We start from the raw sequence: 25,867 nt of genomic DNA on the forward strand, positions 1-25,867 counted from the left end.
GCACACTGCTGGCTCATATTTAAATGGTTGTCCACTAGGACTCCAAGATCCCTTTCACAGTTACTACTACTGAGCAAGGTATCATCTATACTGTACCTGTGCATTCCGTTTTTGTTGCCTTCTTAACAATATCCACCATCCACTATCTGCTCCAAACTGGATAGGATGAGGCGATGATGTCTTGGAAGTTTAACTGGGTAGCTCACAATTCAATAAGGTTTTGTTTTTGAAGTTTATGGTTTTAATATGATTTTTATATTGCTTTACTACTGATATTATTTTATAATTCTTGATTGGGACGTGATTGGTATAAGATGGACCACAATATAAAACTTCGTTGAATAAATGAAGATAATAAAAGGCTGTTCAAGCATTGGCTTTGTAGTTTGCCAGTCAATGCTGAGGTGGAAATGCTGTAGGCCTCAGCATTTCTGCTGTGGTAATCAGGTTGCTGAGCTCTGCTTCTCTTTTCCACAAAGAGGGAGTCCACTGTGCCACAGACATCCGGGTGTGAGTCCCTTGTCGTGAGGTGGGGCCCAGGGAGACAGTTGGGCCTGCTGATAGTATACCTGGCTCCTCGCTATACATCAGCGGCCCTGCCTGAACTCCTCGAGCTGATCGCATCGGTGGCGGTTGAGACCCCCAAACTTTTAGTGATGGGGGATTTCAACCTGCCGTCGGTGGGAGAAGCGTCCGAGGAGGTTCGGGAGTTCATGGCTTCCATGACAGCCATGGACCTGACTCAATTGATTCAGGGCCCTACACACGAGGGAGGCCACACGCTGGACCTCGTTTTTGTCTCTGGCCAGTGGATGAGTGATCTGGGAGTAGGGGATTTAACTATCACTCCCCTGTCATGGTCAGATCACTCACTTCTCCGACTTGACTTCCCTGGTGCTACCCCCCGCTGCGGGGAGGCGGAGCCGGAAGATATTAGATGGTTCCGCCCCAAGCGCCTGATGGAACCAGATAAGTTCCAGATGGAGCTTGGGCCACCTACTGTAGACCTGACCCGCCCCCGGGTAGAGGACCTGGTAGCCGCATGGAATAATGCGCCTGCCGGGGCCCTAGACCGAGTGGCGCCTTTGCGGCCTCTCCTGCGGCAACGAACCACCCTGGCCCCTTGGTTTACCGAGGAGCTAAGGGTGATGAAACGCCACAAGAGACACCTAGAGAGTCGTTGGAGATCCTCCCGCTCCGAATTTGACCGAGCACAGGTACGAACCCACTTAAGGACGTACCTTGTGGCATAGCTTTGCAACATAGCTTTCCTTCCACCAAACAACTTTCATTTGGAGAAATTACAGGCATAGTCAATCTCTTTCTTAAAACTTATTCACTTTGGACATGCCTTTCATTTGCAATCCCAAAGGTGCTTTTTCAAGAGGCAACTTGACTTTTGGGTTTTTCTTTGAAGACGTTTCGCTTCTCATAGAAGAAGCTTCTTCAGCTTTGAACTTCTTGGATGAGAAGTGAAATGCTTTCAAAGAAAAACCAGAAAGTCCAGTTGCCTCTTGAAAAAGCACCTTTGGGAAAACCATGACCGCGATGATTGAGAATCTCCATAGACCTTCATTTGAAAGAATGTCTTATTCCTTGCCTCTTCATAGAGTGATTAGGTTAAGGAACCCTTTTTGTGAAGAAAGAGTTCAGGATGCTGGAATTGGTATTTGATCAGAAAAGCTAAAATATTAGGCGTCTATGGGGGAGATTTTAACCACAAGGCAAATATTTAATGCATTATATGTTGCCCAAAGTCATGTTGGTGATTGAGGCAGCTTGTACATCAAATAAATAAATGGAAAAAAATACAGGGAGAAGATCCATCATCTTTCTGACCCCTTTCTCTACTATGTACTGCCCCCTTAGGTATCTCCCTACTACATCATAAATCTTCTAATTAGTATCAGCCTGTTGGTCATCCTCTACATGTGGCACACTCTCTGGAATGACATTTTGAAAGCAGAACATATAGGGTAATTCACTATTTAGATTGATGGCAACAGTGCTAACCAAAATGAGGAAAATGTAAATGGGAAGGGAGGGCGGGAGGATAGCAATATAGGCCCCAGAAGTAGGCAAGGCCAACCAAGTGGTAAACCTGTCAAACAAAAGCTGAAGTTGAAACGATAGAAATAATCTGAAAAAGCATATTCAAAGCAGCTGAATGTCCTTCATGAGATCCATTAATCTCATGAAGTTGCTTCTATTTCCTCTCTCCAGTGACCCTATCCCATCTCATGAGAGATGCAAGACTTAAGACACAGTAGCTTATTTAACAACATGCAGCTTATGATTTCAATTATCAAGAGATCCATTATTTTTTTCCTAGGGCTCCTTCATCATAGATGGGAAATGTTGAAAATGCAGAATAAATTTATGAACAAACACATATGAAATTGAGATGGACCTGAAATAATTTGATCCATCCTTCTCTAGGTGTTAAGATATTTCCGTAGTAAACTATACATGTTTAAAAGATACTTTAAATTTTTATTTCAGGAAAATGAGAAACACATTAAATTATAAGACTTTTACATTATTTATTTTTTAAATCATCATAATTTTTTATTCTTAGGCAGACTATTATATGAGCAAGAATGAACAGTAGTGAATAACCATTGCATTAAACACTGTAAGGTTGTAGAAAATGTGAGTTGTAAGTGCAATAAAATAAACATATGACTAAAAGTGGTTTCTTTTAAAATGCATCCCAAGTAGCTATGGTATTCATTAGTATTAAATATTATTTTGTTAATTTAGGCAACCTTGAATATTAGGGACAAGGATAAAATGAATTAATTATATGAGTCATTCAGATGGTACTTTCGGAAGAGTTATGTGATGAAAATATTCAGGTCTTGGTAGATAAGAGAAATTACTATGCAGCTTATAAGACTCTCATTAAATAGTCAAGAAAAATGATTAATTTTAATTGCCAGTCAAAACAGTGCACAAAAGCAGCAGGCAAGCAAAAAATAAAATACTCTCCTAATTTTAATTTTTGTTCACACTTGGTGTTTTATTGTCAAATATTACTGTCATCAATATTTATTTTGATGCATGTCACATACCTGCCTATCTCTATTCAGGACAGACACGGATGTGGGGCATAGTAATACTAGATTTTCTGCCACAAACTTTTTATTTTATTTTGAAATTATTTGATGGCTGCCTTTTAAATTTTGATAGGGCATTATTTCAATTGAAACACAATGTATGATTGTTTAAAAATGTCTGAAATGTGATTAAGTCATGTCAGAAGCAGGGAAGATTTTCTTAATGTTAAAAGGTACAATTAATCTCCTGTTATACTTCCAATTAACTAAATTGCTAGCCTTATTGTGAAAAATAGAAAAATGCAACTGAGTTGCTGCTTGGGGCATCCTAAAAGAATGGGAATAGAAACAATGTAATTACCAGAAAAGTGACTTCGACTGCATTAAGAAGCATAGTTTCTCCTTATGCCTTTAAATATATCATTGAGCAATGCAGAACTGGCCTTTAGCAGAAGAGAAATAAAGCACTATTTCCAATTGCTGGATTGTCCAACGTGACTCTTAGTCCAATTTAGGAGGAAAATTTAGAAGAGTTAACAGAGTTCAGTAGGAGAAACTTCATGGTATACAGCAGCCTATATAAGTCCCCTCTTTACAAATCTGTAAAGCAGATGTATCCTACCGCTGATATACTATTTATAAAGAAATAAATAGTAGAACAATTTGATCTAATAAATAGCTGGAGGAAAGGGCTTACTCTGGATCAAAACTGGGCAAAGTTTTAAATCTGATTGTCCCCGTACTAAAATCTGGATCTTCCACACTTGCTTAAAGCACAGTCTTGTAGCAGGGCCTGTTTGCACATTCTAAACAAGGAGAAAATGAAGTGTACCATGACAGGGTGGCTGGTAGGAGAGAGACACTTGTACACCAAAGGATTTCTCTTGCAGGGTATATACCAGCAAACTGATGAGAATAAAGAACAAGTAACTTATCCAAAAAACTTGAATGCTCATCCAAAGTAGTATTTGGGGGAGATCTCTCTCTCTCTCTCTCTCTCTCTCTCTCTCTCTCTCTCTCTCTCTCTCTCTCTCTCTCTCTCTCTCTCTCTCTCTCTCTCTCACTCACACACACACACACACACACACACACACACACACACACACACATACACATGTGTCCCATACACACAACATACACACACTATTTGAACATGTAGTTTCCTTATCCAAAAGAATATCTATTTTAGGCAACATAAAACATCTGTTTTATGGAAGATATACTGTGCTGAACTGTACTTTTGTTATTCTTACTTTATGAAAAACCTGTTGTCCAAACAGAACACCAATTGGGATCATTTCACAAGATAGTCTTACCTATCCTAATGAAACATACCAGCTTTCTATTCCCATACAGACTTTTATAGTTATTTATCTTCAAAGCAAAGGCTGGTCTGATTTCTGCCCCCTCCCCACCTCCCCTGCTTTGATGAGTTTGGTTCTGATAAACCTTTTTCCAGCATGCCCTTACTGAGCTCCAACCACATCCTTTCCCCCCATCCTCTTCCTAATACAGCATTTTCAGTGTTGGGGAAATCAGAGAGTAAAGGTTTTTGCAGTATTTGTCTTTCCAAGGCTGGAACTCCCTTTCCAGTTCCTGGTTTATCCTACCCTTAGAGTTTGTTTTAGAGTATATAAGGTAGCAAAAAATTCTGAGGAAATCTTTCATCCTATAACCATGAATATGCATAAGCATGATAGCAATAGCAATAGCACTTAGACTTATATACTGCTTCACAGTGCTTTACAGCCCTCTCTAAGCGGTTTACAGAGTCAGGATATTGCCCCCAACAATCTGGGTCCTCATTTTACCCACCTCGGAAGGATGGAAGGTTGAATCAACCTTGAGCCTGGTGAGATTTCAACTGCCAAATTGCAGGCAGCCAGCTGTCAGTAGAAGTAGCCTGCAGAACTGTACTCTAATCACTGCCCCACCAAGGCTCATGATATATGTCTTTACACTGTGTACCCCTAAAGTATGAAAATATAAAAACTGCCACATTTAAAACTGAGGACTGATTGAAAGATCAAAGTTCCCCACAATAATTAAATATTTACTAATATTTATTGAGAATGTATTTTCCCTGGGGGGGGGGGATATACAGTTTATATTCAAATAATGTGTGAATCCTGGTAGAATGTAAACTCGTACTTTCATTTCTCCAATATGTAGTCATGGTTATGACTGAAGACTTACATTGATATCTTCCAAATCCAAGAAGTTCAACACAATCCCATTGCGTTTCCAGATGATTGGAGGTCTCAGAGGTCCATGTATAGCACAAGTCAATACAGTGCTTAGTCCAACAGTTACTGTGGTAATGCTGACTTTATGCTCTTCGGGGAGTACGAGTTGAACCACCTCTGTGAAAATAATCACAAAAGACAATTTATTCTTTTTACTATCTACTAAATAAAAATGATGAAGGAATTTTCAGGAATAGCTAAAGCATTGGCTGCCCCAAATATAAACCCAAATACTCCCTGCCCATAACATAATCCTCAAGGTTTCTAGGCATAATATAATATCAGTCTTATTAGCCTGCAGAAATCAAATTCATATTAAAGAGATTAGCATATACTTTTCTTTCTCATTTGTGAAAGGCACACCTATTTGGACTAAATGTTTTTCATGTAGGAATGTGTACCTCCCATCCCATCCCATCCCATCCCATCCCATCCCATCCCATCCCATCCCATCCCATCCCATCCCATCCATCCATCCATCCATCCATCCATCCATCCATCATCTTTCATCTGTCTGATTGGCAAAACTACCCAACTAAAACTTTTGGTATGATTCTAGGCAGCATGGAGCAAAAACTTACGCTAAAGTAAAGAACCCCCACCTAATATTTAAAACATACCCAAATGGTAACCAAACACAATCATAAAACCATCCAAAGATGCTTTTTCTCAACTGGACTAAACCCTTGAGGGGAAATTCATATATAACATATATGATCTGAATATAAACAAACAAGCAAACAAATAATCTAATAACCAGAAAAATATTGTATGTTGTACACTCAGCGGTACATTGAGAATTATAGGTCCCAAATTAGATAGAAAATGAGGTTCAACCTATTCACGGAAATACTTATTTGCAAGAATATGATAATATTTTAATATACTGTATTTCCCATTTATACTCACAGATGAACTCATCCATAGATAAACCGTTCTTCAAATTTTTAATCAAAATACCATGAAAAAAGCAGGTTGGCTTTTCTGCGAGTTGTGTATCTCTCATAGTATTTGGATTAAAATGTTGAGGGTTGGCTTCTCAGTGGGTTGTTTTATATGTATTAGTATATGATAGTTTTATTAAGATAGACAATGCTATGCCTACTGAGTAAACAGTCATCCAAATGACCTCTTACATCAGAAAATGATATTTTTCATCATGTTTCTTTTCTAATTCCATTCAATTCCATTCTAATGGTATTCTATTCCATTCTAAACTGCTTTGTATGAACTGGTTTTAGGATTTTTAAATATTTTTTTACTTAGCACTGCATTCTGATTAATACCGCCAAAGAGAAAAATAATATAGACAAGATTGTGAAATCTGTCTATTTTAACTCCTCAAAACTCCACAATAATAGCATTATTTGCATAGGTAACTGTTGTAAAATATGCCAACCACACTTTGCTTTGCTGCATGAACAGGTAAGTTATTGATGGTGGAATTACTGTCAGTGGAAGAGAATTATTATTAAGCATTTTAACTAAATATAATGAGAAGTGACGAAGTAATAAAGCAACATTGTCAAATCTGAAACATTTATAGCTTTATCATTCCCTAGATATCTGTTCTTGACTCTGGACTATGCAACCGTTAAATGCTCCAAGTGGAACTTTCACATTAATAGCCCAATAAGATGATATTTAAGATGATAGTTTATTATCACATACCCTCTGATGCTATACTGATCTAGTCTGTGGTTGGCAAACAAACAATATTGCAAATACATGAACTTCAAGCGAAAGATATATCTAAAAATAATGCATATCACAGCAGCCAATTAAGCTGCAAATTTTCACTTGTCCAACAAGAGGGAAGTCAAGAGATTAAGAAGCTATTGTATCTTCTTGTCACCGAGAGGTGTACAGCATAACTGTGGTAGCTTGAACCACATTAAATTGATCACTGTCCACAGAAAATGGTATTGATTCTGGAGTCATGATGGACTCAACAGGCTGAAAAGATGAAGACCATGACCCTGAATGGAATTGAAAGAAGATTGTATTGCTGAAAGGAATGTAAATAATGAAAAAGAAATGTAGAGACATTGAGAAGAACAGATACTGGCAAGTCAGTGATAGGAAGGCTTTAAACACAGATAGACCAATCATTTAAACTGGGCTCTGATTCATATGGTGAGCCAGTGCAGAGTCCTACACAAACATGTAAAGAACATGCTAGGTCCAGAACAGCCCAAATGACATTATTCCAGACTAAATTCAGAGGATGGAGAAAGGAATTAATAGCAATAACATTAGCACTTAGATCTCATAGTGCTTTAGAGCACTTTCTAACTGGTTTACAGAGTCAGCATTTGCCCCCAACAGTCTGGGTCCTCATTTTACGGAGCTTGAAAGGATGGAAGGCTGAGTCAACCTTGAACCAGTCAGGATTGAACTCCTGACAATGGGCAGAGTTGGTCTGCATTCTAACCACTGTGCCACCAGGACCTATTAAGAACACCTGATAGGATACTGTTATAAAAATCAGACCTAAAGCATGCAACAATAATGCTGCCATCTTCTCCATCAACCCTTCAATGCAGTCCTCCAAATATTAAAAAATAGTAATTCTTGCTATAGAATGAAGAAATGGGTACAGACACAATGGTCATAAATTCAAACCTCAAAGGCAGAGGAACCTGAGAGCCCTGGAAACAAACAGGAAGGTAACTCAGTAGAAGATGGGAAAGAAACTCAGTCTGACATACAACAGTCTCAGTATTGTTCATATTCAGCTTACAGTGATGCTAGTGAGATAGTCCACCACAGTTTACAGATTTATAGATTAACAGAGTTGGAAGGGAGCTTGTAGGTCATCTAGTCCAACCCCCCCCCCCCCCTGTTGACCAGGCACTTTTCATTCTTACACCATTGCCGCATCCCCATGGTCACGTGATCAAAATTCGGATGCTTGGCAACTAGCATGTATTTATAACAGTTGCACTGTCCTGGGATCATGTGATCATCATTTGTAACCTTGTCAGCTGGCTTTCGACTAACCAGTCAATGAAAGAAGCCAGATTTGCTTGATGACCGAATGATTCACTTAACAACTGCAGTGATTCACTTAACAAATATGGCAAGAAAGGTCATAAAAAGGATCAAGACTCACTTAACAACTTTCTTGCTTATCAATAGATATTTTTGGGCTCAACTGTGGTTGTAGGTCAAGGATTACCTGTAGCGAACAGAGAGATGCTGGGTGGATATTGCTAAGTGAAAAGCAACTACCATGTCATACAAAAGAAGAAAGACACTGGCAATTAACATTGCTGAAATAGGATCTTGGCTGCAACTTATAAAAACTTTATCATAATTAAGAGGAACTGTTTGAAAGAATGAATCTTTTTCACAACAGTAACAATGCTTTGAGAACTGGTTTGTAGTGGTTAGGGCATCAGGTTAGAAACCAGGAAATAGTGACTTACAGATCCACCTTAAGTAAAATTCCATCTGGATGATCTTGGGCCAGCCATTCTATCTCAGGCCTAGGAAGCAGGCGATAGCAAGCTACTTCTGAAATCTTCCCCCCAAAACTGCAGGGACTTGCCAAGGCAATCATCAAGAGTCCAAATTGATCCGAACGCATGCACCCACAAAGACACAAGAAAGCAAAACTCTTGTCATGGTTCAAGCAAACAAGCAGCTTAGACTTTAAGTTGGCTGGAGAACCATTAATCACAGATGCCCACCTTTTCTGTGACACACAAAACACAAGTTTCAGGCTATCTTGGAAAGTAACTGTGAGCAGATACCTAATTCTCTTTATAAGTGTCAGGGCTGATTAACCTTTAAAAGACACAATCTGAAACAATGGCTAATCCAGCCATCTACTCTTTACTGTTTCAGTTCCTTTCCCCTTTATTGATGAGCAGAGAAATTAAGAATCCACCTTGAAATACTGATCAGTGAACCTGACACAGTCTGGGCTTGCTTGAGTAGCAAAACACTTTATCAATGTTCTGGTTGATATAAAGAAAAGATAGACCAGGTAATTGACATTTGCTCTTCAGAATGGCAGGGGCCTGATCAGACTCTCCAGGGATATAATTCCTCTTTCCTTTCCTTCAAGCATCAATGTGCTCGATGGAATGAATATTCAGTTCCATTAAAATGGCATCAAACTTCATCAGGTATTATAGGCATATAGAATATACTTAAAATAACTGTCAGATGGGGCATTTTACAAAAAAGGAGGGATGGTTTTTAAACACACACAAACATGCACAATAAAAAATTAAAGTATTTACTCTCACAACTTTGCTAAAAAAAAAGCTAAGTCTATTAGTTTTTCATTTTGTTTTCTTTTTTTAATAATATTTTTTTTAAAAATTTAATTTTCAAAACAAACACAACACAAAAAATCCTCCTTCTTTGCATCCTGTAGAAAGTGTATCAGTTGGTTACAAAAGTCTTTTGTGCATCTCTTCCACAGTCATCAACCATAATTCATATTAACTCAAGTATTTTAACTCAAATATTTATACATATTACCATCATCATATTTCCATTTTCATTTGACTACAATTGTTTAAACGTCCTTCATCATAATATATATCAAGATTTAAAACATAACCACATGCTGACATTTCATTTGCTATTTCTAAAATCCTCCAATAACACTGAATATTTATGTCCTATTCTAGCTAAACATCCATAATATTTAGTAACAAAAATTACTAATCCTTCTTTCCAAATCAATGTTTACAATTTACATTCAGTTTCCTTATGTTGTACTCTCTCTCTCACACATATATATACATTGTTATCATTATCCCTCCTTTATTTGACTGTATCTTGTATCATAACATTTCCCCCCTAATAATAAAAAATTAACTAAATTTAATTGAGTTATTTTTATTAGCCTTTATATATAACCAAAATATTTCTAATCTTCCTTTCATGGGTACCATTCAATATTCATATCCAATTATTGCTTATCATAACAATACATATGTATATATTATTATCATTATGAATTATTTATTTGACTATATCTATTGTCACTAAATTTCACTAATTTTAACTAGTTTTAAATTATACACTTCCATCTATCAACCTATATCTTTCCATTAGAAAAACAGTCTCATGTCTTCTGCCATTTGTGGTATCAGTCCTCTAATCATCTCCTTAATCAAATTTGTATGGACTCCTCTTAGCAACTCATTGCTTATTAAGTCTCTCATGTAATTTCGATGCCCTTCTTCTGTTTCCTTAATCAGCTTATCTTTAATTGTCAGTAGTGTTATCAATGATGTTGCTAATAAAAATTCTCTCTTTAACTCCATAAATTCTTTTTTCCTCTTCTTCTGTATCTTGCCATCTGGGGTAGAGTTCCCCTCCATTTAATTCCTCTTTCAGTGTTCCACTCTTTCCATTTCCAGCCACAAACCAATCACCATAAATATCAGCGTATTTAATTTCTTTATGATCATTTTTCTCTTGGGTTTTTAGGACTCTAACCTCCACTTTTTCCACTTGATAAACATCTCCAACTTCATCATATTTTACTGTTAGCTGCTCTAGGTTTTCCAACTTCTTCTCCGTTCTCTCAAATGTATGTGATAATTTCTGAATTTCTAACAATATCTTTTGTTTAAAATTTCTTTCTGCTGTTGAAGTTGTGCCATTATCTCCAGCTGACAAACACTGCTGCTCTGGCTTGGAAGGTGTTTACAAGATTAAGCATAAATTCACAATAAAGTCTTCTTTTCACTTTTCTCTGGTTAAAGATATACTTCAAAGGAACCTCTGTATGCTTTTCTTCTTATCACTCTCTATAAACAAACAGTGAGACCTTGAAGTACCAAGTCAGAATAATCAGTGAGGAAAGTAGGAGTGTTTTGTTTCCAATACACAAACCTCCAGCCTCTGGGCAGCAGTGTTTTTCTTTCACTCTGTTGTTACAATTTTCTTTGTTTCTTTTTGCATCTTTTTTATATTCCAAGTTAAAAAAAAGTCAAATTCTTAACTATGTTAGAGAAGAAAGGGGAAACACACCCGCAGTAGTGAAGAAGGAGAATTTTAGTCCATAGGGTTCAAAGAATAATAATAAAAGAAAAAAAATAGAAGAAGAAAACTTAATCCATTCATTTTAAAAGGCTTGCATAAATTCCATCCATGAACATAGCATTTAAAAAGTAAGATAACACACTGTCCAACACCATTGAAAGCTTAATTCCGCCGCTTATTTATTCTGTTCTCAAATTTGAATTAACTTTAAGTGTTTTTATAGGCAGTCTCTTTTAAAATAGCAAAAATTCCTCACCAGCTGGAAACACTTTTTCTTTCCGTATCTTTCTATTTTGAAGCAGCCCCGACTTCATCAGCCTAATGGCTGGATTTTTTGTCGCCGGTTTGAAGAACCTATCTTGGATCCATCAGGGACTTTGCGATGTCCCTGAGATCAGCAAGATGTATTCTTCCTTTTCATCGTCTCTGCAGGACGGTTTAGGTCCGATTGGACCACCCAGCGGCAAAAGTATCAGCCGCAGTCTCGGAGCATCGAAACCAGACATCCCGTATCGTTGCGACGTTGGCTCCTCCCAGTTTTTCATTTTGTTTTCAATGAGTGTCATCAATATCTCCCTTCAGTTATCAGTTGTGTTTGAAAGCTTTCTAAATACAGATGTAATAATAGAAAATTGTTTCTGTAGTTTTACTAAATTGCAAGTATGCTACCTTCAATTTTAAAGCAACCTTGATTAGCCTTTTTCTCAAAAAAAATATACATGTAATGTGAGACAGGCACTTTCATTAATCTCATGCTTGGATAATTTTACCTCAGATAAATTTACCAAACATTTAGAGACATTCACCTTGTTCAAGGATACACAACATGGCTCCATGAAGGCAAAGTCGGTCTAGCTAATCTACAAAAATAAGTGCTAAAAACAAAAAGGGACTGTAAAACAACCTCAAAGGGATCTCTGCACACTGCATTAGGGCAGTAGGTGTCAACATGGTAGTGGGTCATTCAAGATGACAGTGGAAGATGATGCCAAAAGTCCTAACCAGTCACATAAACTAATGGGATCAAAGCTAGCAGAGCTAGATGAAAAAGGAGATTTTGGAGTCATGGTGAACAGTTCAATGAAGATGCTGATTTCATACAGCATGCACTGGCTGGAAAAAACCAATAATAGGGCTCATAAGAAACACTATTGAAACTAGAGATGCCAATAGCATAATGCCTTTATATAAATCAATGGTGTGATGGCATCTGGAATATAACGTGCAGTTCTGGTTGATGCTCTTCAAAAGAGACGTGGAAGAGATAGAAAAGGTTCAGATGGGAGCAACTTACATTGGGGCAACTTACGTGGGGGCTGGAGAAGCTTCTCTGTAATGAAAGATAATAGTATTTGGGGATTTTTAGTCTAGAAAAGAGATGACGGAGTGAGCACATGACTGAGGTATACAAAATTAGGCATGTTGTGGATAAAGAGATATTTTCCACTCCCCAAATACAAGAACCAGGTCACCCAATAAAATGAAATATGGACGAAAGATATCTTATGTAGATAGATAGATGATAGATGGATAGATATAGATATAGATATCAATATAGATTAGATATAGATATAGACAGACAGACAAACACACATACACACTATGCATAATTCAAATTTAGAATTCGCCATCATGACATGTGGCGCTGGCTACCAGCTTTTCTGGCTTCAAAAACGGGTTATATTAATTTGTGAAAGTCCTGGGAACCAATGTGTGTTACTCTTAATGGCAGCACGGCTGTCTCTGAAGGCTGGGAGACCATTGGTGTTCCTTGTGTAGTTGGCTGGCCACAGTGAGAACAGATAGCTGGACTAAATGGACCAGGGGTCGGATCCAGCAGGGCACTATTCATGTTCTTATGTTCTGAACACTTCACAGTTCACACAAAATAAATTTTGTTCTAAATTGCTCACAGTTTGCAGAGAGCTGCTTTCCAATATTTTTGTTCTATTTTATACAGACCTTACTGAGGGCCAAACCCAAAGTGACTCTCACTGCAGCACACCATTTAAAAACGAGCATCCAATTTACTGAAGCTGTGCACTTTTTATTAGGGAATATTAAGTGCTGAATATGTAAAGCACCAGAAGGTAGCTCTCTTATAATGAGTTAAAAAGAGCGGAAAATTGTACAGTTAAGCCAATTACCAGGTACAAAATACTTTGGGTCAGCTATGAGACTCACTGCAAACTTTTGCTTTGGAAATCGATATTAGAGATTGTGTTAGATTCCTCTAATCTGGCCAGATTATGGTTTTCTTCTGCCTATTGCTATTCACACATATTTGAGATTTGATTACATTCAGTTTATAACATTTTGTTTTAATTATTTATAAATATTCACAACACATATTTCAGTGATTTCTAACACTAATATATGTAACATTAGTACATTTTTAAAGTTGAGGTACATTTTCCTCTTTTGATGAAAATAATTATATTTGACATGCACTTGATAGGATAAAAAACAATTAACAAATTACATAAAATTCAGTGCCTTTAATGAGGATCCTTTTTGTTTAAAAAGATAAGACGAAAGAGGGAATTATATTGGCTTTGTCTTTCCATGGTGTTCCCTTAATCATAGGTTTTTTTTGGAATGATTTGGTTTCTGTGAAACACTTTTAACACTATCTTGTAGTCTTTCTTTCAAGTGCATTATTGTAGCATTTCCTTTTAAAATATGACAAATACTGAGTTTCACAGAAGAACAAGGAAAAATATTTCATAGAAAAATTGCAAATGATATGATTAGTCTTTCATAATCGACTGACCATTCTCATCCATTCTAACAAAGATATAAGCTAACAAAATCACAAGCATTCTTTTATTTATTGCAAGTGCTTTTGGAGAATATAAACTCACAGGTGTTAAAGATGAGTGAGAAGATCAAACAAATGCTGTTAGGATTTCACCAGCATGGATCCTATTGTGACCCTGTGTGAATCTGTAGCAGAGGTGGTATTCAGCCGGTTCTGACCGGTTCTGGAGAACCGGTAGCGGAAATTTTGAGTAGTTCAGAGAATCGGCAAATAGGCTGTCCCCGCCCCTGCTGCCTCCCAGCCAATCTTCTTTTGTTGTGCAGAACAGGAGAACGGAGCTGGAAAGCAGATGAGTGGGATGGGGAGGAAATGGGGATTTTTCAGTCACTTTCCCATGCCATGCCCACAAAGCCACAGCATGCCTAGAAAGCAGTGGTGGGTTCTGGATCCCGTTGCAACCAGTACGGTGCAACGGGGCCCAGCATCCATCACATGAACATGCAAAGTGTGCACATGCATCCTTACCTTTTGCGACACCTCCGTGATGCTCCAGCTGCTCGGTGGAGCATTGCTTAGGCACTGTGCGCTCTTTGCACATGCACAGAAGTGCTGAAGAGCTCAACTACAGATAAGGAGTTCTGGCGGGTGGGTGGGCCCTCTGGAGCACCATACCAGAACGGTACCCGGTGCTCCAGGCAGGCACCGGTACACCCGTACCGGGGCGTACCACCTGCAACCCACCATTGCTACAAAGCCACACCCACAGAACCAGCAATAAAAAAATTGAATGCCACCACTGGTCATTAGTATCTGAGCCGATAGCAAAATCTAGCTGATCTTACATGGGTTTATAAACCAAGTATGTTAAGATTTCATCTAGGAAACAGATCTACAGGGTACACCAGGGCTGTAGGATAGACTGAGAAGTTTAAAAGTATTTTTCAAGAAAGCAATAACAATTACCTCTACATTTAGCCAAGAAAACCACATAGCTGTAATGCATGAAGTCACCAGAAGTCAAATTTGACTCACGGGATACTTTTCTTAATTTGGGGATTAAGAAAGAAATCATATGGGCAGGATATATGTTGTAAATAAGCAACATAAATATTCCGACTTGCTAGAAACTATTAAGCATTTTATATTGATCTACAAACATGATATATTATTGCCTCTCAGTTGTATTATTGTGGTTTGTCATGTAATCAGCTGGATGTTTAGACTGGATTTGTTATTTTTATCTACCTATTGAATCTTTGCCAAGGATGTGGGAAAGGCAGATGTTGTTTGTTTTTGTTTGATGGCGTTAAAAGTAGCATCGCAGGATGTAAAATGTTTCATGTAAAACTGCCATTTGCAATTGATTGGTAATGATATTTTCAATGCCAATGGTATTCAAGTTGTGGTTTAGGTCTTTTGGGATTGCACTCTGGTGCCTATCACTATTGGTTCTATCTTTGCTTTCATTTGCCACAGTCATTCCACTTCTATTTTCATTTTTAAAAAAAACTACATTTTTTCAAATTCTTTTGCTTCTCTCCTGTTGTCTCCAAGAACTACCATGTCCACTATTCAGATTTTGTTTTTTGTCTTTCTTATTGACAATTGTTAAGTTAGGGGTGTTGGAACATGTCTGTATTCTAAAGTCCCAGAGCACTTTAGCTTTTTCTTTTTCTATAACTTTATTTTTGTGGTCCTACCAGTTCTTGCTTGCAGGTAAATGTTATTTCTTACCAATATCCCAATGCACCACTGTTGCTACTTTGCCATTATTGTTATTACTACTCAATCACAGGGCCTTTATGAACTGCACTGATTTTAATAGCAATAATCTTTAATAGCAAGTCCTGCATGCTAATTTAGTTAGATAATACCATTTATACTTCTTTATCATGGAAATCTTTCCTCTGCTGTCATCTGAAGCCAAGCAATGGCAATCATAATTTCACAATGAAGACATATATAATTGAGGTCATTAAAGGGAGCAACCTGGAACGAGCATCTACAGAACAAAACTCATTGATTTAGCATAGCTTAGAGATAATTTACATAGCAACTGCGGGTCATCTTTCCTTCAGCAAGAGGAGTACATTAAATGCAGAATTCCATTTGATTTGGAAAATGTTTTTTTGTATCTCTAATTAGATTTGGGGGGGGGGGACTTTAAACTCCTGATATAACAATTTTGCAGTATTTTTTACTGCTTTTTAATTATTTTTCCTCATTTCGTCACAGATATTCTAGACATGAAATAATGTAATGTTTTTTCTAGGTTTCCACAGATGTGCATCTTATTAAAGAATGAAGGTTATTCCACAGCATTTATTTATTACATTGATTGGCACAGGCTTCTAATGTATTCTCTCTCCAATTAGTAAAGGAGCATGAACTTTGCATTAAATTTTAATCTCAATAAATAGGTTCTATCCTAATTTAGGGCATATGCAAGCCAAGACTTTTCTCTCAGTATCTGCTTTATCAGTCAATAAAACATTTCTAATTAGGGATGCATGAGCCAATCTTTATTTGTCCTCTGCCTTTTTATTGAGCCAAAGAAATTTCTGTGCAATTCCATTCAACTCTGTGATGTATATACAGTACATGTTTGATATTTTTCTGTCTGTTAGTGTGTGTATGTGCTTGTGAAAGAGAGCAAGAGAGGGGGGGGAAGTGAGGTTTCATTTTACATATTAGATTTACATGCCACCTTTCCTCTAGAAATTTACAGCAATATAAATATTCCTTTCCCCAGCCCCCAGCCCCAAAGGAGCAACCCAAAGAGAGTGTTGGCTTGGGGGCCAATAATTAGAATTTATTAGGGACGTGGTGGCTCAATGACTAAGATGCTGAGTTTGTTGATCAGAAATGTCGGCAGTTCAGAGGTTCAAATCCCTAGCACCTTGTAACAGAGTGAGCTTCCGTTATTTGTTCCAGCTTCTGCCAACCTAGCAGTTTGAAGCATGTAAAATGCAAGTAGAAACCACCTTGGTGGGAAGGTAACAGTGTTCCGTGCATCTTCAGTGTCTAGTCATGTCAGCCATATGACCACGGAGACATCTTTTGACAGTGCTGGCTCTTTGGTTTTGAAACGGAGATGAGCACCACCCCCTAGAGTCGGGAACGACTAGCACATATGTGCGAGGGGAACCTTTATCTTTTAATTAGAACTTCTCAATGTGTTTTTATGACTAAATGTAGATTCTACAGTATACAAATCTATAAATATCTCTGAATTATATTGGAAAGCAAATTAAATATTTGAGACTATTTTATGTTAACCAAACATCCAGATAGAATGCTTGGGGGGGTGGGGGAATGCCATTAGAAACAGTGGAATCTCTGCCTCACGCTATTTTAGCATTCAAGGGCTGCAATAAATTCAGGAATCTCTTTGGATTCAATGCCATGATGACAGCCCCTTCCACTCATGAAAGTGACTCATAAAGTAGACTGCATCTGTCTGAATGATTAATAATAAATATGAAAACTAACATCGAATCAGTGATGAGGAATTTGTCTATCTGTTCCGTAAAATTTCAATTGTTCACATTATCATTTTTTTCTCTATTTTCAAAAATAATTCCTGAAAGCAGCTAGGAATCAGTACTAGAGCTCTAATGCTTCAAATTTTTGTTTCAGGAAGAATTGGCTTAGCTTTCTAATATTTCAACTCACTATGTGGGTTTGCTAGCATAATTCGTGCAATGAATCTGAGGAAATGGCTAAATAGGGAACAAGAAAACTACTACCATCAATAATAACAGGTTCAGAACTTTTTGTTATAGACATGAAATTCATGTAATGAGAAAATCTATTTTTGTTTTTCTGTGTATTTATATATCAGCATATTGGTTTTTTTTATAGATCCTGAAAGGTATTTCAGAGGCCCAAGTCAGAGTCAATTAAAAATCATCCCCGTTTTATTATTTCCATCAGGCATTCTAAGTGCAGGAACATAACTGAGCAAATGTGTGTGTGAAATAAGATTATTTTTAAATCCTAAGAAAATATGCTAATCTAAGCTATATTTTGTAATTGCCATAATTCAAACCATTACTGTAATGTACACTCTGCCTCCCACAGGCATGCTGTTTCAAATAACGTTTTATAGTAAATTCTGCACTAAATTAGTCGCAGTATTTTTTGAGTCATAAAAAAGCATGACTGTATTTCTAACCATGACAAAGAATTTAGCATTTGAAGACTTTTCTGTTTGTCATTTATTCCTGAAGTCTGCAGGCTATGATTTTTTGAGTTATACTTAATCTTTCACTAAAAGGTATAAAATTTGTTCTGTCAACTTTCCCTCCACAAAATAAGTCCATCTCAGTATTTCTCAACATTCACAGCTAAGTGCTTCTTAAAACAAAAGTTTTGCAACCTTCTCTACAAACATCTCTATACTCAAAAGATAAAAGAGGTAGCACAATGGCCTTGGACTTTCATCTATAGGCTCATGAAATAAACATTACAGGTTCTATGAGTCGCTTCAAATCATACTGAGACTGTCAACTTGAATCAACTTGATCTGAATGATGATTCAATTCAGGAGAAATGTTTGCATATCATCAGATCAGTTCAAAAGCATCTGATCCGAAATAGGGAATCAATTATTGGATAGGAAGATTAAGATCAAAGGGGATTCAGTCAAAGTGCCTATAAACTGAATGGTTGTGCTGTATATCCTTAATAAATAGCACTATTAGCATTTTAATTCTCTTTCTCTGTCACTTGCATGACCACGTAACTATGGCAAGCAATAGCATGGTTTTTCTTTTCCTTTCCTCACATCTTGAACCATACTTTTCTTTTCACAAGCCTTCATCATTAAATGGACAACATAGTAAGAACACAAGTGTATTGGTGGGGAGGGGGGAGATTTTACTTATTTTTATTTATTTATTTTGTCAAACGTAAAAAAATATAACAGATATAAATATGAATATAAATACGAAGATAGTAAATGGATATGAATAAATGGAGAGAGTAGGACAGGGATGGTAGGCACACTGGTTTGCTTATGTATGTCCCTTACAGACCTCTTAGGAATGGGGTGAGGTCAACAGTAGACAGTCCTAGGTTAAAATTATGGGGGTTTGGGATGTAACAACAGAGTCAGGTAGTGCATTCCAGGCATTGATCACGCTGTTGGTGAAGTCGTATTTTCTGCAATTGAGTTTGGAGCGGTTTACCATGAGTTTGTATCTATTGTTTGCTCGTGTATTATTGTGGTTGAAGCTGAAGTAGTCATTGACAGGTAGGACGTTGTAGTGGATAATTTTGTGTACTATGCTTAGGTCAGACTGTAGGCAACATAGTTCTAGGTTCTCTAAGCCCAAAAATTTCAAGTCTGGTGGCATAGGGTATTCCGTTGTGAGTAGAAGAGTGGAGTACATCTGCATGATTATATCATTATACAGAGGTTATAATATAAGCATAATGCCAAGATGCATGTAGATCAGGTATGTGTCATTTTACTGTCCTTGTGGTTTATTGTGCTAAGGATATAAAAATCTGATAATTTATTGAAATATGTTTACTCATCAGTATCTATGATCTCTGAACAGTGTCAACTAACTAGCCATGTTATAGGCAACACTTGCGTGCTTCCCAAGATGTGCTACCAAGGGGGTGACCAGGCTTCACCACCATGAATGACTTTTCCTGCAGTGTCACCTAAGGTCCCCTTCCTTCCTGGACTTGCTTCACAAAAAGATGTTGCAACTGCAAAGGTTCAGAAATGCTGGGAATCCGACTGCTTGCACAGAGCACATCTTCCCATTGAAGTGGTGTCCATCTACCTACTTGCATAGAACATGCTTTCAAACTCTTAGGTGGATAGAAGCTGAGGCAAGTGATAGGAGCTCACCCTATGCTAGGGCTGGAACTGCCAGAGCTAAGTGTCATAAAGTCACCATGCCTCAAGCTGTTTATGCTATAAATGGTAGAATCCTAACAGCGAAGTGGGTGGCTTGTCTTTTGTTCCTGAGAACTCTTGTCAGGTTGCCGCAACAAGTTATGCCACTACCTGAATCACAGAGCAACATGTAGCCAGTACCACTTAGCTCAGATGGAGGTTCAGTTGTTGAAGGATCTTAGTCTTCCATTGCTCCTTTTCTACCATCAAAGCAGTTTTATATTGAATTGTTTTTACAGTCTTCCTCCTACTCTGTCTGCCTCCTTTACCATCACATAGCCTGTAGTTATGTTTTGGTTGTTTCTATGACAACACAGCTGCCTTCTTGAAAACATAATCTCTACAAATCACCTCAATTTGATCACAACCATGAATATCAATTCTTAACAGAGAATATAAGGCTGCTAATGGTTAAACAACTTCCAAAACTTCTATTTCATGTGTACAACCTAATTTTGCCAGAGCATTGTCGACCTACAATAGTTTTGTGGATTAGATACACAATACTGTATTTCTGTGCTCAGTAAGTTCAGTTGTTAAGAAAAAAAATGCACACGGTATTCTAGATACAAAAGCTTCAAGTAAAGCATATAAAATTTAGGAATCAAAGTTTTAGTTGAGTTCTCACATTTCACAGTTGTAACTGATATCTCTTTGAAACATTCAGCTGACTGAAAATGATTTTCTTTCAGGTTGGAAGAACTTGTTTAGAGAAATATTGTGTCTTTCTATTGAGTGGCTTCATACAATCTTCCTCCTACCTCTCACCTCTTACAACCAAATGGCAGACTTCTTTATGATTTCCAGAAGACTGTTACTATGTAACTGATTGGATCAGCGTGAGAATGAAAAGATAAAAGACTATGAGCCAATTCTGGTACATAATTTATATATATATATATATATATATATATATATATATATATATATATATATATATATATATATATATATATATATATATATATATATATATATATATATATATATATATATATATATATATATATATATATATATATATATATCAAATCTGCTCAACATCTTTGGAGAGATACTGCTAATTTTAAATACTAATGAGTATTTACTCATGTATTTACAATACTCATTTCCTGCCATTTCCTCCCCTTTTCTATGTCATGAATATTTATCTTCATATCTATATATTCCATAGAAAAAGGGATTTTATAGAAAAAGGGATTTTATATATATAAATAAAGTCTCCCTTTATTTATTTATCAGTACAATTACAACATATATATATATATATATATATATATATATATATATATATATATATATATATATATATATATATATATATATATATATATATATACATACATACATACATACATACATACATACATACATACATACATATATATATATATATATATATATTCATACATACATACATACATACATACATACATACATACATACACGCTAGTCTTCTTGCATTCGGGTCTTTTCCCACGTAAGATTGAGATTGTCTTGGCAACATTTCCCATCTTCAGGCTGGTGTTTTCGGCTTAAAGCATGGTCGGAGTTGCCGTCTTTCTATAGATCCCCTCTCACCCGTCATCACAAACTTATACATGGAACATTTTGAAACTAACGGCTTAGATAAATCTGAACCCAAACCCAAACTCTGGTTTAGGTATGTTGATGACACTTTCGTGATTTGGCCACACGGGAAAGAAAAACTGGACAACTTCCTCACACATCTCAAGAGACCCCAAAATACAATTCACTATGGAAATAGAAGCAAACAACCAACTTCCCTTTCTGGATGTCCTAATCTACAAAAAACTACCAGAAAAAAACACACACCAACCGCTACTTAAACACACAATCCCATCACCACCCTGCACAGATCAACTCTGTAGCCAAGACTCTCATCTCCAGAACCAAACGCCTAGCTGACAAAGACCACCTGAAAACTGAATTACACACTCTCACAAATGTATTAATCTCCAATGGATTCCAAAGAAAAACAATTACCAACCTAATCCAAAGGAAGACTCCCCCCAAGAACCGAGACACAGAACAGGACAATGGCATCGCCCTCCTCCCTTACATCAAAGGCACCACAGATAAAATCAGCACAATTCTCCACAAACACAATATCAAGACAGCCTTCAACACTGACCAAAAAATAGCCAACATCTTAAGAAACCCCAAAGACAAAATCCAGCTAGAAAACCAAGGAGTCTATGAAATACCATGCAAAATCTGCCCTGCAACATACATAGGACAAACGACAGGAGAATAAATGCACACATCGTAGAACACAAGAACGCAGTAAGAAAAAAAAAGTCGTCCATTTTCCAGCACCTTAAAGCTACAGGACATGAAATTAATTTTGAAGGAATCAAATTAATCTCCAAAACTGAACACTTCAACAAGAGAATAATTATGGAAGCTATCGAAATAGAGAAACACCCCCACAACATGAATAAACGTGACAATACCTCCCACCTACCAGACATCTGGAAACCAGCCCTAGTCAACAAATGAGCCCACCCACCACCCAGGCCGTTACAACACAAAACAACAATGGACACATAGACAGCACCAATCAGCACCAATCTACCAATCATGATACAACCACACAACCAATCATTCCACTTACTGAAACAAAGCCAGCACTCCACACACACACAGCAAGATCTATAGAAAGACGGCAGCTCAGACCACGCTTTAAGCCGAAAACACCAGCCTGAAGATGGCGAGTGAGACCTTGCCAAAACATTGCCAACACAATCTCAATCTTACATGGGAAAAGACCCGAATACAACAAGACCAGCATACCTACACCTGTGAAAATCTACTCACATTTCCAAAGGCCACATTTGGGCACAGTTGGCCAAGTGCAGCTAATATCCAGTTTTGTGACTGTATTGGTTTATACCTAACTCAGAATATTAAAAAAATAGTTTATAGCACTTGACTATGGGACTCCATTAATCCCTGAGTTACTTTGTATGGTTACTCCATAAACTCATATGGTTCATCATAAATATATTGACAACTCATTAATTAGATGTCAGTGTGACAGCAAAATCAATTATTTAGAAAAAAAGGACACAAGAAGTTACAGCAGGTTGGAAGAGCACAAGATGAAAATAAATCTCTATTAGTTCCAACACATATGTAACTGATTGGATCAGCATGAGAATGAAAAGATAAAAGACTATGAGCCAATTCTGGTACATAATTTTTTAAATATATATATAAAAATATATATATAGGACACAAGAAGTTACAGCGGGTTGGAAGAGCACAAGATGAAAATAAATCTCTATTAGTTCCAACACATACATCATTTAGAATAGTCTGATACCAGTCCATGGTTTGTTATTTGAAGAATAAAATTTGATTTTATTATTGACGGGAGCAATTCATGTCTTAAAGAAGTGAAATTACTAATCCATAATTTGCACTACTTTCCCCCTAGATACATTGTAAACAAATGTCACCTATGTTCATCTAGCATATGACTGACATTTCATATTGCCAATTTATGATAAGCTGTGACAGTTACCTCATGAAAAATATAGCTTTCATGACTTTCCCCTTTTATTAAATATTTCCACTTCACAGTTCAGTAACATTTCAGCAAATGCAAAACACTGACTGCACCAGCAATACATTTTGATCCAGTTTATTTAGTTAAATCTGCAAACTCTCACACCTCTGTGCCATTTCCATGCATTCTGAATATTTAACAATGTTTTCCTAGAGTTCCCCTCCCCCCCACCACATTTTTAAAAAATCCTAGGATGGTTTACTTTGAGGTTTTTTATTGAAAGCAGTGGTTCCTTTATTTATTCAAATTCTCTATTCTACCTTTCCTACAGGGAATCCCATTGTACTCCTCCAATTTTCCCCACAAATAGCCTCATAAATTTGAGCAGATTAGGCTGAGACAGAGTGATCGGCCCAATATTCAATCACTCACAGTGAGACTTTACGGCTGAGGATGGACTGGATCTTTGGTCTTCCCAATCCTAACCTTATATCTTAACTGCTGCATTACAAGGCTCTGTGTAGTAAGTAGGCAATGATGCAATTAATTCTAATTAAAAACTGGTATGTGCTACAAACATATCTATTTAAATTGCGTAACTCATATGCCAGTATATGCAAGAATGGCTTGCATATTTGAAGTAGCATGATTAAATCAAGAAAGATAAAAAAGTAAGAAGAATGGAAAGAGAGAGCATAGGGATAACTCTTACATCACTGTGAATAAATAAATAAAAAATAAATAAAAACCTAAAGCAGGAGGGGAAAAAGAATGAAGAGATGAAAAAGCAACAATTCCCAAGGAAATTCGTGGGATTCGTTTTATCAGCACATCTATTGTTGAAACCCAGTTTTGCTACTATTAAATCTTTTCAAACCCCTGAAGTTAAGAACCTTTAACATTATTTCATAAAATGAAGAGGAAATTTATCAGACTTTATATCTAATTCTTGGCAGACACCCAGAGCTTTAAATAAAATTTTGGATCAGCATTTCAAAGTGATCATTGCTTTCAGTGGGTTAGGTCTCCATGGGAAATGCTGGAATTCTGAGTCAGTGAAAGAAAGACTCAGATGAGACTGATAATTTTGACAAAGATTTGAAAGGCTAAATTAATATTTCCTAGTATAAGAGGCAAGATTAGTTGACTTGCCAAGAACAGAACTTTTTGACAAATCTTGCTTGTTGAATATGAGCCTAAAGATGTGTAATTACGCCAGTTCCTTTGCTGATCAACTCTTAATATGTATTCTTGTGTTATAGATGCCCAAGGAGGAAGTTGGTAAAGACCAACAATTAGTGAACCAGACCCTGACTGTAATGGCTAGATATTTTCCTTTATATAAAACACTGGTGCTAAAAAGATTTAGTTGCCTTTTGTCCACTAAACTTTGATAGCCAAGGTATAGGAATAGTCCTGACACTTACGGTCTTTTTGTTAACCGATTCAAAGGTCATCAAATAATGTTGCATCTTTCTTCCAACACCACATGAAAAGATAGCAGAAATGAAGGCTACTTGCATTTCATTCATTAGCTCCAGTTCCAAATCATAAAGGTTTAATTTCAGGAGAGGGATCAGTAGCACACTAATCATATCAAAAAGCTCTCAGCTTCTGATAACATTAAGGGGAGAGTGGAGACGCTGTCTAGGAACCACAAGAAATGAATCAATTGGATGGAGAGGCATCCCCATTGTTTGGGGGAATTACATTGAGGGGGGAGTACAAATTAAGGATGATGGCATGGATGGGAAATTGGCATGCCTGCTCTAAAATTTAAATGCAAAAATTATTTCTAAATCTGCATTACTACTTAAATACTTTCTGAAAATGGATGCCTTCTTTTTTTTATATATATTGCCTTATTTCATGTGAATAAGTGGCTATCCTATTTAGATATTGGAAGTAGTTTACAGAAAGATGCATGCAGTATAATTATTTCAAAAGCCCTGCCGTGTTTCGAAGTGTTTTGATCTTCCTGATCATCATTTGGAAGCTTTGTTAGATGTAATTTTTGGTTAGATATAATTATTGAGTGAGTTAGAAAAATAAAAATAAAAAGGTGTTATCCCTGGTTTGAGTCTTCTACAAACCAAGCTCTTTCACTAAGGATCACAGTCAGGGCCGGATTTTCCTATAGGCTAACTAGGCTTCAGCCTAGGGCCTCAAGATCAAGTGGGGCCTTTTATTTTTATTTATTATCCGTGCCACATTTTTTATAAAGGTTAGTACCAATTACAACATGTTTCATTTAATATATTGATATATATCACAGTAATGATGTATTTTATTATCTCTCATGTAATTTACAAACTTAAAAATGGGAGGTGAAAG

The 25,867-nt window shown here is 36.8% G+C and overlaps 1 protein-coding gene across 2 annotated transcripts in view; it reads right to left on the reverse strand.

The window, feature by feature from the left end:
• Positions 1-25,867, reverse strand: part of FSTL4 (follistatin like 4) — a 520,328-nt gene that overhangs the window by 79,396 nt on the left and 415,065 nt on the right. For both annotated transcript variants that reach the window (XM_081936569.1, XM_081936570.1), the window contains exon 7: positions 5,256-5,422. In XM_081936569.1, the coding sequence (XP_081792695.1) occupies positions 5,256-5,422 (167 nt within the window). The remainder of the gene's footprint in view (positions 1-5,255; positions 5,423-25,867) is intronic.

This window comes from Natrix helvetica (genome assembly GCF_964273705.1).
Source record: "Natrix helvetica genome assembly, chromosome: 1".
Taxonomy (NCBI): Eukaryota; Metazoa; Chordata; class Lepidosauria; order Squamata; family Natricidae; genus Natrix; species Natrix helvetica.